The 17,623-nt window shown below is 38.2% G+C and overlaps 1 protein-coding gene and 1 long non-coding RNA gene across 2 annotated transcripts; both read right to left on the bottom strand.

The window, feature by feature from the left end:
* Positions 1-10,655: 10,655 nt before the first annotated feature.
* LOC131233237 (callose synthase 3-like) lies at positions 10,656-11,678 on the bottom strand. Its single transcript, XM_058229879.1, has 5 exons — positions 11,601-11,678; positions 11,364-11,524; positions 11,076-11,199; positions 10,885-10,982; positions 10,656-10,799 (listed from the first exon to the last, which is right to left on the bottom strand). Exons 1-5 carry the CDS (start codon positions 11,676-11,678, stop codon positions 10,733-10,735), a joined length of 528 nt encoding a protein of 175 aa, XP_058085862.1. The 3' UTR covers positions 10,656-10,732.
* A 1,430-nt stretch (positions 11,679-13,108) lies between these two features.
* LOC131232980 (uncharacterized) lies at positions 13,109-17,043 on the bottom strand. Its single transcript, XR_009165012.1, has 2 exons — positions 13,530-17,043; positions 13,109-13,322 (listed from the first exon to the last, which is right to left on the bottom strand). It is a non-coding gene; the product is annotated as an uncharacterized LOC131232980 (long non-coding RNA).
* Positions 17,044-17,623: the final 580 nt, after the last annotated feature.

Genomic DNA, 17,623 nt, shown 5'->3' with positions numbered 1-17,623 from the left:
GTTTTTCAGTTTTGCAAGCCGAAATCCACATTTCTCTGATCTTAGAGAAGACACTTATTGTATCCTGGAGGCGGATTTGTTGTAACCTTCTTACAAATTGGTTTAATCACTAATAGGGTGTGAATATCGCCTTAAAGATAGTGACATCGTAATGTGCCTTAGGCCTATCTTTAGGTGATTAATTTTCTATCTTTTCGCCTCAACCCTAATAATTTTAAGGCATTATTATGGCCTCTTCTATGAATTATCCTGACTTTGTTCAAATTACACCGTTCGACTAATCAAATTTTCTTCGATGACAATCGAGGGTACATATCTTCCTCACATCACTTAAGTTGGATCACGTGCTCACTTGAAATCTTCATTCACCACTATCTAATAATAATACGACAGAACAAATTCAAAAGGGGCAAAATTGGAAGCGTAACGATTACCTATGCAAATGTCATATCTATAACGCTCTTTCTAACTCGTTGTATGTTGTTTACTGTCAAAAGAAGACCATTAGGGATTCGTGGTAGACATTGCTCACCAAATACACATTAGAGGATGAATGTAGCAAAAAATTTCATGTAAGTCAGCTTTTAGAATTCAAAATGTTGGATGAAAAATCTGTCATTGATCAAGTACATAAGTTACAAGTCATCATCCAACAAATTATTGCCGATGGTATTAATCTCGACGAATCCTTCCAAGTATCCACCATTATAGCTAAAGTTCCAGTACCTAAATGGAAGGATACTAGAAAATCGTTAAAAAAGAAAAAAGAGAAAATGTCATTGGAGGACCTCCTAATGTTTTTTCGAATAGAAGAAGAATTTAGGCTACGTGACAAAAATGAATAACAACGGGAGGTCCTAAGTAATGCTAATATAGTCAAGAATAGTATAAATGGAAGGATACTAGAAAATCTTTGAAAAAGAAAAAAGAGAAAATGTCATTGGAGGACCTCCTAATGTTTTTTCGAATAGAAGAAGAATTTAGGCTACGTGACAAAAATGAATAACAACGGGAGGTCCTAAGTAATGCTAATATAGTCGAGAATAGTATAAATCAGGAATCGGAGGAGCCAACTTGTAAGAAAGATGATAAGTTCAAACCTAATAACCAAAAGTTCAAAAAGAACACATACAAGAAGGGTCCATGCTTCTTTTGTAAAATTCCTGGTTACTTTAAGAAAGACTGCTGAAAATACAAAAAGAAGATGCAAGAAAATAAATGAGAAATCAATATGACAGAATACATGAATCTGACAGCTATCATCTCTGAAGTTAATATGGTGAATGAAGATGTTGAATGGTGGGTAGATTCTGACGCTATCAAGCATGTTTGTATAAATTACAACATGTTCAATTCCTACAAAATAGTAAGAGATAATCAAGAACTGTATATAGGGAATGCCTCAAGATCCAAGGTTATAAGAAAAGGGAAGGTACGTCTTAATCCAACTTTTGAAAAAGTCCTCGTTGTGATGTGGAGCTACATCTGGGGGCCGTACGACCGGTCGTGGCCCCTACTCGACCGGTCGTGCAGCTCACACGACCAGTCGTGGACTGACTGGACTCAAAGTCCAGCGAGCATCAATTTTGGGTTCCGAGGTGCTCGACCGATTGTGGCCCATGCTCGACCGGTCGTGGCCCATGTTCGACCGGTCGAGGGGTACGCAGATTCGTTTCCGGATTTGATGCGGACTGTGGATTTTTAAGTCGGCTTTCGCAATGGTGCGAAAGGAAAGTTGCCTAAATTATATACAGGTGTCCTTAGGGCTTTTCTAAGGGTATGAGAAATAATTCTAAGGTATGGGCAAAGGATTTTCTATGTACTTTCAAAGGAGAGGTTAGTATATTGCCTTGTAATCTTTATTTTTCTTCATAGTGGAAGTTTGTATTTGTGATTTTTTACCCTTGTTGGGATTTTTCCACGTATATCTTGTCTTGTGGTTTGTTTGGAATACTTTGATTCTTTTTCTAGTTTATATTTCTTCTTGTTTATCATTTGTGGGTGAGACTTGAGATTGAATCTCGGTTCACTGCGTTGTTGGCGTGCTGCGCAACAACTGGTATCAGAGCAATTAGTTTAGTTTTATTAGGGAGCGATGACAGAAGAAGGGAAGACCAGAATTGAGAAATTTGATGGTTCAAACTTTGCCTTCTGAAAGATGCAGATGGAGGATTATCTGTATTAGAAAGACCTCTATATTCCTCTAGGAGGAAAAGATAAGAAACCAGAGAAGATGATAGATGATGAATGGTTTTTATTGGATCAGAAGGTTTTAGGAACGATCCGACTCTCTTTGTCTAAGAGCGTCGCTTTCAATATATCCAAGATGAAAACGACAAAAGAATTAATGGAAGCCCTAGCCACCATATATGAAAAACCCTTAGCGTCCAATAAGGTTCATCTTATGAAACAGCTATTCAACATGAAGATGTTAAATGGTGGAAGCATGGCTGAACATCTAAACGAGTTCAATACAGTCATGAGCCACTTAGAATTCGTTGACATTGTTTTTTAGGATGAGGTCAGGGTGTTATTGATCTTGTCCAGTCTATCAGACAGTTGAGATGACTTGGTGATTGATGTGAACAATTTCTCAGGGTCGACAAAGCTAAAATTTGATGATGTGATCGGTCTAATTCTCAGCGAAGAATCTAGAAGAAAGGCATCAGGAGTTTCAGGGGATTCAGGGAATGCTCTAAATGTTGAAGGAAGAGGAAGATCACTGAACAAAGGAGACAATAAACACGAGCGTTCTAAGTCGAGGAAGAAGTCCAAGGGACTGAAAGACAAAGACGAGTGTTGGCATTGCGACAAGAAGGGGCATATGAAATGTGATTGTAGGGCGCTCAAGAAATAAGAAGGAAGCTCTCAAGGCGGGAAGGATTCAATGAATCTATCTGAGGAGAGTGACACAGAGGCGTTGATTTTATCTCTTGATGTGAGGAATGAGGCTTGGGTTATAAACTCGAATGCTTCGTTTCATACCACTTCATGTAAGGAAGTTCTGCGTAATTATGTATCAGGTGACTTCGGGAGAGTCTACCTGGGTGATGATGAGCAATGCAGTATTGTTGGAAAGGGGGACGTTCATGTAAATCAAAAAGACGAAACAACTTTAAAATTGAAGGATGTCAGACATGTACCGAGTTTGAAATGTAACTTGATCTCAATGGGGCAGTTGGCAGATACCGGTTATGTGACGACATTCACCAGTGATTCTTGAAAGATCACAAAAGGTGTCTTGGTGATATCTCGAGGCAAGAAGGAAGGTACTTTGTACGTGACTTCATGATCGTATAGTTCACTCGCAGTCGCATCAACTGGAGTGAATGGGCAGTTATGGCATCAGAGGTTGGGACATATGAGTGAGAAAGGGATGAAAGTGCTATTGTGAAAAAGGAAGTTACCAGGGTTGAAGTCTATTGACTTTGAATTCTGTGAGGACTGCGTGTATGGCAAGCAAAAGAGGGTAAGCTTTAAGAAGACAGGATGCGCTCCAAAGATGCATCTGTTGGAGCTTGTACACATTGATGTGTGGGGACCGGCACAGGTATTATCTCTTGGTGGCTCACGTTAATTTGTTTCCTTTATTGATAATACTAGTAAAAAACTGTGGGTCTATTTCTTAAAACATAAATCTGATGTATTTGATGTATTTAAGAAGTGGAAAGTTATGGTAGAAAATGAGACAGGTAAAACAGTAAAATGTCTCAGATCTTATAATTAGGGAGAGTACTATGATAAGAGATTTGAGGAGTATTGTGCAGCAAATGGAATCAAACATCAGAAAATGATTCCAGGAACACCGCAGTAGAATGGTGTAGCTGAGCGCATTAATAGGAGCTTCCTTGAGCGCGCCAGGAGCATGAGGTTACATGCAGGGTTGCCTAAGACCTTTTGGGCAGATGCTGTAAATACTGCCGCATATCTCATCAATAGAAGTCCCTCAGTACCATTGAATGGTAGGCTACCAGAAGAAACGTGGACTGGGAAAGAAGTGAACCTTACACATCTCAGATTGTTCGGTTGCACTTCATATGTTCACATTGATGCAGAGCATAGAAACAAGCTAGATGCGAAGTCCAAGGGGTGCACGTTTATAGGCTACGGGCAGCATGATTTTGGCTACAGGTTTTGAGATGCAGAAAACAGAAAAATCATCAGAAGCAAGGACGTAGTCTTCAATGAAAAATTGATGCATGAGGACAATGTGCAAGAAAATAAGGCTGAGAAAAAGAAATTCGTAGAGATAGAAGAGTTATCGGACACGGGTGTTACAGCGTCACAGGATGATCATGCACAGGAGCATTATGAGACATAACCGCATACACTGGTTGTGAGGAGGTCTACTCGGGAGAGGAGATCCACGGTTCGATACTCATCCTCCTTACATTATCTACTGCTGACAGATAATGATGAACTAAAGTGTTTTGAAGAGGCATTACAGTTGGATACACGGGTTAAGTGGGAGCAGGCCATGGATGATGAGATGGACTCTCTTGAGTCTAATCTTACATGGGAGCTAGTCACTCTAGCTAAGGGTAAGAAAGCTCTTCATAACAAGTGGGTTTACAGACTGAAGAAGGAACACGATAGTTCGAAATGGTACAAGGCTAGATTGGTTGTAAAAGGGTTTCAACAAAAGGCAGGTATCGATTTCACTGAAATATTTTCACCTGTGGTGAAAATGTCTACGATTTGTATGGTCTTGAGTATAGTGGTTACAAACGACTTACATCTAGAGTAGCTAGATGTTAAGACAACCTTTCTTCATGGAGACCTTAAAGAAGAGATATATATATGCATCAGCCAACAGGATATGTGGCACTAGGAAAGGAGAACAAGGTATGTAAACTGAAAAAGAGTCTATATGGCCTGAAGTAGGCCCCGAGGCAGTGGTATAAGAAGTTCGACAGTTTCATGTCGGGAAATGGTTTTAGGAGATGTCATGCAAACCACTATTGTTATTTGAAGAAGTTTGATACGTCGTACATCATCTTTCTTCTGTATGTTGATAATATGCTTGTGGCCGGTTTAAGCATGAAGGACATCTCAGATCTCAAAAGACAACTTTCTAGAGATTTTTTCATGAAGGATTTAAGACCTGCAAAATAAATCCTAGGCATGAGGATAAAGCGTGACATGAAAAATAAGAAATTAATTTTGTCACAGGCATAGTACATAGCCAAGGTACTTGATCGATTCAATATGGGAGGTGCTAAAACAGTTAGCACTCCATTAGTCAACCACTTCAAGCTATCTAAGGAGCAAGGTGCAAAGATGTAGAAGGAACGGGACTACATGGCTAAAGTCTCATACGCGTCAGCTATTGGGAGTCTCATGTATGTTATGGTGAGCACGAGGCCAGACATTGCTCAAGTAGTGGGAGTTGTTAGCAGGTTCATGAACAAACTCGAAAATGAATATTGGAAAGTTGTGAAGTGGATTCTTAGATACCTAGTAAGTACTAAGGATGTAGAGCTGTGTTATGGTGGATCGAAAATTAAGCTACAAGGCTATGTGGATTCAGATTTGACAGGAGATATCGACAGCAGAAGAAGCACTACAGGTTATGTTTTTTCTCTAGGTAGTGCTGCAGTCAGTTGGGTCTCTCAGTTACAGAAGATAGTATCTATCAGTACGACAGAAGCAGAATATGTTGCGGCTACAGAAACGTGCAAGGAGATAGTGTGGATGCAAGGTTTCATGGAAGAGTTGGGTAAGAAGCAAGTAGATTACAAGCTATACAGTGACAGTCAGAGTGCAATACACTTGGCTAAGAATTCAACATTTTATTCAAGGACCAAGCATATTGCCATCAGATATCACTTCATATGTTCGTTATTGAAAGATGGATCGATTGCTCTGGAGAAGATTCATACAAGTGAGAATCCTGCGGATATGCTGATCAAGACGGTCACAGGGGAGAAGCTTCTTCACTCCCCAAGTATAAGGTTGTGATGTAGTAATAAACTCGGTGAGACTGAGGTCGAATCCCAAGGGACTGATACCTGTACGTAATCTGAAACTAAGTAGAACTAGAACTAGACTAAGATGAAATCTAAATTAACTGTAATTTGAGGAATAATGATGAAATAATTATTAAAAGCTTTAAAGAATTCAGAGGTAGGAAACTAGGGATTCAGAGGATCCACTTGTAGAGATCAGGGAGATCTTATGCCTATTTCAAGAACTCAACTAGACTTAGAGTTCCATCTTCATAAAAATCAAGACTGAACTTCCTTTGATATAGTTTTTAAGAGATGAAAAGTGTATGAATTAGAATGGCTTTCATCACCAAACCATGCACATGAGACAAAGTAAACAACAGATTTAACTAATTACTAACTAATCTACAATGTATGAATGTTAGGAAGGGTACCGACATCCAACTATGCCCAGGAGACGATGGCGAACAACAGGGCTTCCTGACGTTATAATCAAAATAAGGAAAAAGAAATACTCAAAGCCATCGCAGACCCATTGTAATTTCAGTCACAACAGACCATTGAAAACTAAAAATATTCCCATAATAAAATTAAATCAAAATTCATTCAATTTAAACAAAAGGCACACGTATAAATTCTCCCATCACGCTACAAGCTTCACCTCTTAGCCCTAGCTAAGAGGTTTAGCCAGACATGATCTAGCTAAAATATCTTTAAAACATAAAAGGGAAAGGAAGAAAAAGACCAGAAGAAAGAGAGAGAAAACTCCATGTTGTTCACGGCTGATCACACGTCCAATCTTGGATTCAATCCCCGCTTCTCTCTTCTCTCTTCTCTTTTATACATGCCAGGGGCTTGGTGGAGTGCGTAACAACCTATGCAGTAAGAGGTCGGTGCGAAAGGGAGAGAAATCGGTGGGTTACTTACGCAGCAGAAAAACAACGCAACTGATCTGCGTTGGGCCCAGTTTTTGTAAAAAGAAAACGTCCCTATGGACGATTTTTGCATGGTTTTCAGATGAACGGTCTGGAATGTTGAAAAGAGCCGTCCGTGATGGCCCACCTGGAACGTCAGTTCCGGTTGCGAAAAAGAGCCTGCGCAATAGAGCTTGCGCAAGAATGCGCTGTGACGTTGGTGGGGCCCATTGTTGATTTCGACAGAAAAATTCAAGCCGTCCATTAGATTCAGGTGGCAAAACCGGTTAAGCATGGACGGTTTTGACTGTCTTTTGATGTGGCCCACAGGATTCCCTTTCTTGCCATCTATTCTGCGTTTTAAACCTCCATATACATGTAATGTCTGAGAGAATCGAGCCACAAAGCAATGTACGGTCGGTTTGACCCTCTCAATCCAATTAACGGTGTGGATCATTGAAATAGATTTTGATGGTGGCCCACCAGGAGTCAAACATAACTCCCTGTTTGCGTGAATCCTAGTTTCCAGATTCGGTCGGGTCAGCACCCGCTGACCGCGTTCATCAGTTCAGTGCACCTCCTGTGCACGTGAGATGTGCACACTTATGTTATGTAAAGTGGGTCCCACCTTGATGTTTCAAGAAATCCGCTTCGTCCATCTGCTTTTCCAACTCATTTAATGGGTTGAAACCAAAATTGAAGCATATCCAAAGATCAGGTGGGCTCCAAATTGACGATTTGTGGGCTGATCTGTCCGTTGGGCATTTCTATAAAGATCCAATGGTTGATTTTTGACTTGTACAATTAATTTAAGGTCCTCAGGCTAGATATCAAGTTTCGAGCCGAATGGATGGTGGAAACCCTATGATTTTGCATTTTGGCTGACTTTCAGGCCCGTTCAACGTGAGTGGTGTGATTTTCTCGGGTCCCTGGCGTGTAAATTCTTCGATCTCAGTCATCTGAGGCCCGTCCCTTACCTTGGTGATTCCTGAGTGTTAAATTCATGCTTTTAGCATCCTTTTTCAGTCCAAGCTCGTAAATATACCCTGCATCACAAACACGATTAAATCGGGCCGTTAAACAGTACCATGTTCATAAATCCAGGCAATAACTAGGGTCTGATATGCAATATTTGACCCTCCACAAAGCTGAAGTTTTGTTCAGCTTTGATTGGTCTTCAGGCTTAAAGACGGGGAGGTGTCGCACTTTAAATGTAGAAAATGAAGGTTTATGGCGATGTGTCTTCAAGTGAGAGATTGTTGTGATGTAGAGCCACATCTGGGGGTCACACGACCGGTCGTGGCCCCTACTCGACCAGTCGTACAGCCCACATGACCAGTCGTGGACTGACTCGACTCAAAGTCTAACGAGCATCAATTTTTGGTTCCGAGGTGCTCGACCGGTCGTGGCCTATGCTCAACTGGTCGGGGGGTCCGCTCGACCGGTCATGCAGCCTGCACAACCAGTCGAGGTTATGCAGATTCATTTCCGGATTTAATGCAGACTGTGGATTTTTTAGTTGGCTTTCGCAAGGGTGCGAAAGGATAGTTGCCTAAACTATATATAGGTGTCCCTAGGACTTTTCTAAGGGTATGAGAAATAATTCTAAGGTGTGGGCAAAGGATTTTCTATGTACTTTCAAAGGAGATGTTAGTATATTGCCTTGTAATCTTCATTTTTCTTCATAGTGAAAGTTTGCATCCGTGATTTTTTACCCTTGTTGGAGTTTTTCACGTATATCTTATCTTGTGGTTTGTTTGAAATGTTTTGATTCTTTTTCAGGTTTATATTTCTTCTTGTTTATCGTTTATGGGTGAGACTTGAGATTGGATCTCGGCTCACTGCATTGTTAGCATGCTGCGCAACAGTCCTTACTCTAAACAATGTACTGCACGTATCGGATATTAGGAGGAATCTAATATTAACTAGTCTACTAACTAAGTTTGGATTCAGACTCCTATTTGAATTCGATAAATTAATTGTGTCTAAAAATAGAGTATATGTAGAGAAGGGCTATATATCCAATGAAATGTTTAAGTTGAACCTTATGAATGAAAATTATTCTTCCGTTTATATACTTAATTCACATGATGTTTGGTATGCTAGATTAGGACATATTAGTTACCGTAGTATGAATAATATATCCAATCTTAATATAATCCCTAAGTATACATTACCTAATGATAAATGTAGTATTTGTGTACAATCCAAAATAACTGGAAAACTGTTTTTAAGGGTGGAAAGAGAATCACAACTTCTAAACTTAGTTCATAGTGACATATGTGAAATAAGTGATTTAATAACAAGAGGGAGAAAGATGTATTTCATAACTTTTAATAGATGATTTCTCCCGTTATACCCACTATACCTATTGAATAATAAAGATGAGGCATTACAAAAATTTAAGATATATAAGGTAAAAGTAGAGAACTAATTAGACCGAAAGATTAAAATCCTAAGGTCGGACAGGGGAGGAGAATATCTATCCTTAGAATTCTGAGAGTTTTGCAAAACTCATGGTGTAATTCACCAAATTACAGCTCCCTATTCACTTTAACAAAATGGGATAGCAGAACGGAAAAAAAAAAATAAATAAATAAATAAAAGAGTCTTTCATACACATGGTAAACTCTATGCTCAATAATGCATATTTAAGTTCAGGATTTAAATTCGTACCATAGAACAAATAGTTACGGATTAAATCCGTAGCCATACATTCCGTACCTCAAAATGCATACAGCTACGAATTATATTTGTAGCTAAAACTAGAACTAGAGCCGTAGCAATAGGCTACTTAGTAATAGCTACGGTTTCCAGATAAATTGCTACAGTTAATAGCCGTAGCAAATACGGATGTTAAATTTTTATTTTTTATTTTTTATTTTTAGGAATGGTATTTCTTACTATTGTAGTGCATGCCCTGATAGAAATTATAATAATAATGTCTAACAATAACCAATTTTACTAAGATATCTCTGGTAACCACTTTCTTTCTCAAATAAGCGCCTACTACATGATAAAAGATCATTGAATTTCATGCTTAACTCTATTCAACTCAAATTTCAAGTTTTCATCTAATCACAATCACATGATAAGGCGTCACCTGGTCAAGATTTTGGACTGGCTCGATGGGATTGATAGGCTCAGCAGGATTCACAGCCTTTAATATAGCAGCCTTCACCAAAGCAGAATCATAGCCGAGTTCCTATCAAGTCGCACCTCACTTGTGTAGGCACTGTGTAACATAAGTTTTTGCTTGAATTTATCCTTGCAATTCACAATTGAATCAAATATTCAGTAATTGAATGCAGTACATAGAATAACTAATAGTAGGAAAGACGGGAAAATAGTCTATGCCATGTATATTAAATACTGTCTTCAAAAGAAAGGAAGCAATGCATGAAAACAGCTGGTAGAGATTGTAAAGTTGACCGGCCTTAAAGCATATAACCACAAGCCTTTTCAAAATAGAAGGGGTATCAAGTTCACACATGCATCACAAACTTCCTAAATTAAACAATTAACTTCTGACGGGAATGATGAGAGTTTGACATCTAGAGAACTCACAAGAATGAAAGCATATTACGAACTTTAGGTGCTGGTGGCATATCCATGAACAAAGAATTTGAGAAGAAAGAAATTCGCCTTCTGGCTTCTAGGTTGGATGGTACATCCATTGCAGATTCCTTCACAGTGAGCAACAATATAGCCTTTTGATCTGGAACGAGGAAAATAATCAGCGAGCCACTATTAGAAGACCAGAATTCTCATTATATCTCATTATATCAGCTTGCTAACCTTCTCTTTCCAGGCTTCTGATTCAGGGAGTGGAAATTTGATTGCTTCAGACGATGCAAATAGCTGATATTGTTAATCAAGAGGTGTCATCCCTTCATACCTTCCATAAGAACCACCACCATGGCTTGAATCCAAAAGGCTGCCCAAGAAAAATGTAGAACAACATTAAAACATCAACTAATAAATTAGCATTTTATGAAAGAATCATATTGAAAATGCTTCACCTGGAAAACTGTTCCTCCATTATGTCTCTAGTCACAACCTCTAGCATGTCTTGGAATAGAATGATGACCCAATCCCTTTCTTCAGGTTTATTGTCCAACTGAAATGATTAAACAAAGATTTGGCTTTTATAGATTACACAACCAAGCTCGTTTGTGGCAGTAATGAAATATGAAACATTTCAGATACGAACCAAATACTTAATCAGCTTAACAAAATGGTCACAGAGGTTGGGGAGAGCGCTCATCTTCAATTCACTTATTAGGGTGTCATTGGCTATATGTTTCTCAACTTCAGAAAATATATCATTTATGACCCTAAAATGTAAGTGAAACCACGGACAAGAATTATCAGGAAATGCAACTGTAGTGAAATAATAATCCCACCAAAAGAAAAATGAAAAAGGCAGAGCAGGTAGATCCCATTGTATATCTGTTAAAAAATGAATTATTAGATCATTTGTAATTAAAACATTCCTTACTCTTTTTCACGTGGCCCATCAACTAAGTGCTTGATAATGTTTCTAAATGATGCATAGCACTCGCGAACAGCACAATACATGTAATTATCTGCATTGATTCTCTTTTTGAGCTCACGGTCCTTACCATTGCTATCTTTCGCCATATCCAACGCAATTGGAATCTAATAGCAAATACAACATAGCACGTGAGCATAGGATTCAGTTATTTCAGTACTAAATCAAACAAGCAATACAAACCTTGCTGGCAAGCAGGAAAGGAGCCCATTGGAGGTCCAAATCACAATCAGCACAATATGGAACTAGTAACAAGTCCATTTCCAATTTTGAATGAGCTTATTACATTTTTTTTGACATGATAAATGAGGGCAATAAGAAATTAAGAAATAATACTTGATGAATCTCCTTAACATAATTAGCTCTAGGAGTCAATATTTCAAGCTCCAATTACCTGTTACTTATTAAATCTTCCTCTCTAAAACTACTATTAATCTTGTTCCACAGTTGGGCAAATTTCACAACTTGCTTCTCTTTATTAGGTGGGATATGAAATAACAAATTCACGTCCATGTAATTTCAAAGTTGATAATTCCCTCAGTATACTAGTGGAACATAATGCAAGAAAAATCTAAAGCAGTAACTCAAGCAAAAAACAAGTTAAAAGTAAATATAAAAAAATACTCACCATTGGGGCATGAACTGGAGTTGGTTCAGTGCCAAGATCAAACGTGTTGGTAGTTTTTGATTTCTGGGGAAATGCAGGCATTGACTGCAAGAAAAATCCATATTTTCCATTATTGTCAGGCCAAACTCTGATTCCTGGCCTGGGATAGCCAATCTAGAAGAAGCAGAGGCTTTGCTTCCAATAGTCAGAATTTACATAAATACTACATGCCCCATGGCCTCCACTTCAGTTTTAGTGCTTCTTTTGGAAACCGCTGCTATTGTGGTTTAGCAAGAAATCTCTGCTAAATAACACACTACAACTGATAAATTTAGACACATGAGGTATGTGGGTTAAATTCACTTTCATTTTGCTCAGATAGCAAATCTCAAGTCAGAAAACATATTACTCGATTCATATTACCAGTCTCACTAGTTGGATTTTGGCATGCATCTCCTTTTGAAACCAAGTTCAGCCCAAGAAATGCTTGAAGATTCAGCAGATCAGGGCTATAGAGCGCCGGAGCTGACCAAAATGAAGGATGTAAGCAATGATGGATCTTAGTGATGATTACTGTTTGTGGTCAAAGCTGAAACTTGGGTTCAATTGGGTTTGCTCAGCTAGGAAGAACTATTAATTAGCCATCGATATGAGCTTCTAATGCCTTAGGAATTATACCATGGATTGGGAGGATCAACGGTGTCTAATTGGAGGATATAGTTTGAATGAACTATTTTCACCAGAAAGTGTAATACAAAAAGGATCTGATTCATTTTAATTTTCACCATGGATATTGCGAAATTTGTAGTCAGTCAAGATTAATGCATGCAGAAAAAATTTAGAAGTTTTTAAAGAAGTCAGTCAAGATTTGATTTCAAAAATACTCATCTTATTTGTAGGATATTATTCAAGATCAAATGGTCATCCAACCATAGATCTTGGCCCACCGCCAGCCGCCAATGAAACACACACAAATCAGGTAAAAACCAAATCCTAAACACCTCCGACATCACAAATCAAGTTTAAAAACAAAATTTTAAAAAAAAATTAAATTAAATTAAATTAAATTGAAATTAAAAATAATAATAATAATAATCCTAAATACAGGATAAATTATTTTGTTATATATGGTCATAATCTACAGAAGCCACTCCATTCACCTTTTGACTAACCTGAGGAAAAAAATCCCACTGAACGGTCTCTTAGTTTTCTAAATACTAACTAAAGGTTTTCCATATATCTTCAGTAACAATTTACGAAAAGAAGTAAGAAGAAGAGTATACCTGAATAGATGCGCTCTGCGCATGACAATCAAAACGGAGCCAATCATTGGATCAAACAAACAACAAATACAAAAAGATCAAAATAAAATAAATCAAACACAAAACAAGAAAAAACAAATCAACTTGTTCTATTATATTTCCAAGTAAGATTTGCATCAAGTGGAAAATAAAATCTCTGCAGACCAAAAAAGAAAATAAAATCTTCCAGCAACAAACACCAACCTTTGCTAGAAGCGAGCATGTGAAAACCTTGCTATCGGCATACAGAGCGTAACGTAACCAGATATGGTGCCCATTTGCCAATACCCTTCCTGAAAACCTACGCAACATTGTGGAGGAAGCACATTAACCAAAATGGACAAATTCATCTAACGAAACAAAACGGAGCAATTTGCAGATTCATGTTTGGATGATCAATTGAACTGAATTGAGATTTCTGCGATTACTTGAAGAGGAAATGTGGAAGTGGAGGGTGCCATTTCATCTTACAATGAAAATCAAACTCTAATTTGCAATCCCACACATTACAAGTTGGACTCGAGAGCTTTTCTAAGAACACACGCATGTATAAAATGCTAATGCACATGCCACCAAACATGCGTGCATGGCTGATAGGTGCAATATCCAAGCTATCCATAAGGTGGTCATGAGCATGTCTCTATTTTCTGTCCCAAAAATAGATCTGCTCCATTCAGCAGGTGGGCCACATTGTCAGAAACATTTGAATGGCTACCAAAAATAAAATAAAATCAGTCAAGCCATATATTTATTTTGTAAACTATGGCCCATCTGACAATTGTAAATGGCCTTAATCTTGGGTGAATACATCTAAATAGTGGGACGCCTCTAATTTTCTATTTAATTGGGGCCTAGAGCATGTGTTGTTGTAAAAAATCAGTGCAATAGTAATATTAAATATTGATTGTTTAGTCTAGCAATGGAATATTGCTTCCGAAGTCACAAGCATGCAGGGGAGCCCATTTACACCATGTCTGTGTCAAAGTGGCACATGCTGGGTGATCTAAGGATGTCCATCAAGTGTGCCCTTCTATGTAAATGCTCTAATTTGACCTTTTTCTTTTAAATTAATTTTTTTTATTGGTTAGAATGTTAGTACACAGCTGTAAATTACACTTAATACCAACCATCTTAAAGCCATACACAACAGGCACCTGTAAATCATTTACAACTTAAACCATTTACAGGCATCCAAATAGCCCCTTATACTCCAAGTTCCCAAACAGGTCTATGAAGAAATTGCTGGAAAATGCACACATCAAGAAGAAGAATGTCCCTTTTGCCTCCAACACTTGAACCTGTTGATTATTTATCTATATCTCATCAACACAACACAAAACAGGAAGCTCGATTATTGATTTGATTTTCAAGGATCAATAGGAAGATATGAAAAGCAACTCAATCAGGGGGAAAAAAAAAAAGATATGAAAAGAAAAACTCACAAGCCCATGTGAGCATCAGAATCCTCTTTGAGATCCGTTACCCAATCTTCACGATGTATTTCCATTTTTAACTTCCAACTTTTCTAAGCTATCAAACACCTCAGGCAACTCACAAGTCCCTTAGAATCCATGTGGAGGACAATCATGGGAAATATCACCAACAACGCAATGTCCCTAACAAATAAAACTCATCCATCTACAATAAAACCAAATATGTGAAGTTAAAAACAACACCAACTCCTCCAGTCGATAATGTAGTTTAAATAGCTCCCGCTTTATTTCTCAATTGACAAGCAGCATAATATAGAAAATAGAAACCAGGGCAGCCAGAAGAGGTCCAAATCTACGTATAATGCGATGAAGATGTCACAACCCTAAAAGAAGTGAAACAAGTCAGAAATGAACAAAGGGGCCAAACTTTGTAGATTGACAAGAGCGGTGTTCTGATGTGGCAGTCTTTTGGATTTTGGTCACAAAACACATCCGCATTCAAGGTTTTGAGTGCTAATAACAACAATTGTATGCGTGTCCAATTAAAACAGAATGGGGAACTCAAAAAGATTTTGCTTAAGGGTTGCCAAAACACTCTTAAGATGTAATTTCAAATGTTGACAGTTTACAGAAACATGTTTTCCCTCCAAAATGAAGAAAAAATTGCATTCTATACAGAAAAGCTTGCAGAATAGAGGTTTTTCAAAACAAGTCCTCGGGCAGCTTTGGGATGGTAAACTGAACTGCAATGATTCAATTCCTTAAGGGATTTTGGCCAATTGGAATCTAGCCCTTGGGAGACGGATTTACTAGGGAAAGGGTGGGAAATGAATTCCCATGAGAATCTAATTCCCAAAATTTCCCATCTTTAAGATGGGTTGCAAAAACTTTGGTAAATGGATTCCCATCCAACTGTCATTTTTTACAATGACGAAAAGGCCACTCCTCTCCTCTCCGAACTACTCTTTCCTAATATCCAATCACAAAAACCACATTCATAAGAAATAGCTTTCCCACTATCCAAACACCATAAACAGAATCTCTTTCAATGGGAATTTGCTCCTGGAAACAGATTCAAGACTCCTTTTAGGATTCCGGGGAGCCAAATGACTCATAAATTGGAAATGATCGGATTGGGGTCAAACCCTGCTCCACTCATAACAAGGGACTAGATCGAAATGATGATCATCTCAGGCCTGCCATAAAGCATATGGAATTGAAATAAGAGTTTGGTGAATGGTGCCACCCCTCACTTAATTCTTTTATACTGAATCGAACTTTTGCAATTCAGTTAGATTTAAATGTATCCTTAGGCTGTGTTTGGCTCAAGGCCATCTCACAAACAGGAACAATAATCTGTGATTTTTTATTTTTTTTTTATGTAAATAATTTGTGAATTTTTAATTTATACTCCAGTAGAATTCAAAAATTCACAATATGGAACTCTTTTGCATACTGGAATGGAAAGAAACAGGCTCTTTCATATCCACACAAGCAAAGTCTCATGATTGCTGGTAATTCTACTAGAATAGAAAACATAAACTGGAAAAAAAAAAAAAAAAACCAGTAGACTCATGTGTGTCCGACACACATACAATTTTAGTCAGGTATGACACCAAAAAATCATCTAATCAAAACCATACTTCAGATCAAAATCTATCTCCGAGACGCATATTGTATCTTTTTTTTTTGAAAGGTAACAAAAATATATTAATAAACACACGCCAAAAGGCAAATGACTAGAGATGCATATAATATCAAGCAAGAAGAATTATAAACCAAGGGTTTCCACAAGATTACCCAGGTTTTCAGTTCTTACAAATAGGCCTATGGTCAGTAATCAATACTATGCGCACTGCATCCCACCATGGACAGTCAATGCCCCAAAACTCACCCCAATTGGAAGATTATACAAACCCATCTTCGGTTTTCAGTTCCATTCATAACAGGGGCTAGCAGACCAAATGAAGAACATGCTAAAATAGTACACATTGCTCTTCAAACAAGAAAAGAATAAAAAACAAAGGTCAATGATGTAAAAACCCACTGATTGGGCTATATTATAATGCAATGTGAAAGAATATCCAAATGAGTAAAAACACAGCCCATTGAGAGTGGTAGAAGACCTGAGTTCCAAGGATGACAGCATCTTTTTCCAAGAAGAAGGTAAGATGGCTGATGAGATTAAAGCTTTCAGTGAGCCACCTGCCTGCTGTAACATAGAGCTGAGCACCGCCCTTGTCGGCAAATGACCGAAGATAGAAGATGGCATTCTGGAATGCAAGTGTTTCGGGTAGGAGCTTCATAGCTACTGCAATGGATGTTCGAGCAAAACAATGATGTGAGGGAGATAGAAGAGATGGCGGAGATGCATTGGAGAGAGAGGGAGGAGAATGAGAGAGAGAGAGAGAGAGAGAGAGAGAGAGAGGTAGGCTTATTGTATCCTAGAGGCGGATTTACTGTAACCCTCTTGCAAATTGGTTTAATCACCAGTATGGTACGAATATCACCTTAAAGATAGCAACATCGTAACGTGCCTTAAGCATATCTTTAGGTGATTAATTTTCTGTCTTTCCACCTTAACCCTAACAAGTTGTACATTAGATAGAGTGAGAGAACTTTTGATTTATAAATCCTTATGTGTTGAGTATTCTTACTTGGAGAAATGGAGAGAGAGATGCTTGATTTGCATATTCCAGTGTGTAACATATGCATGTGCACTTAGGTACAGGCAAGGGCATGGGCAATGTGATTGTAGTAATGCTAGTTGACGCACTTTGCACTTCACTCATCTAGTGGAGTAGTCGCTCCCTCACGACCTTACGTGAACCGTAATAAGACAATGCGAGAGAGGTGCGAAGTGTG

Source organism: Magnolia sinica, chromosome 18 (genome assembly GCF_029962835.1).
Source record: "Magnolia sinica isolate HGM2019 chromosome 18, MsV1, whole genome shotgun sequence".
NCBI lineage: Eukaryota > Viridiplantae > Streptophyta > Magnoliopsida > Magnoliales > Magnoliaceae > Magnolia > Magnolia sinica.
This window is presented reverse-complemented; position numbering and strand designations above follow the sequence as displayed.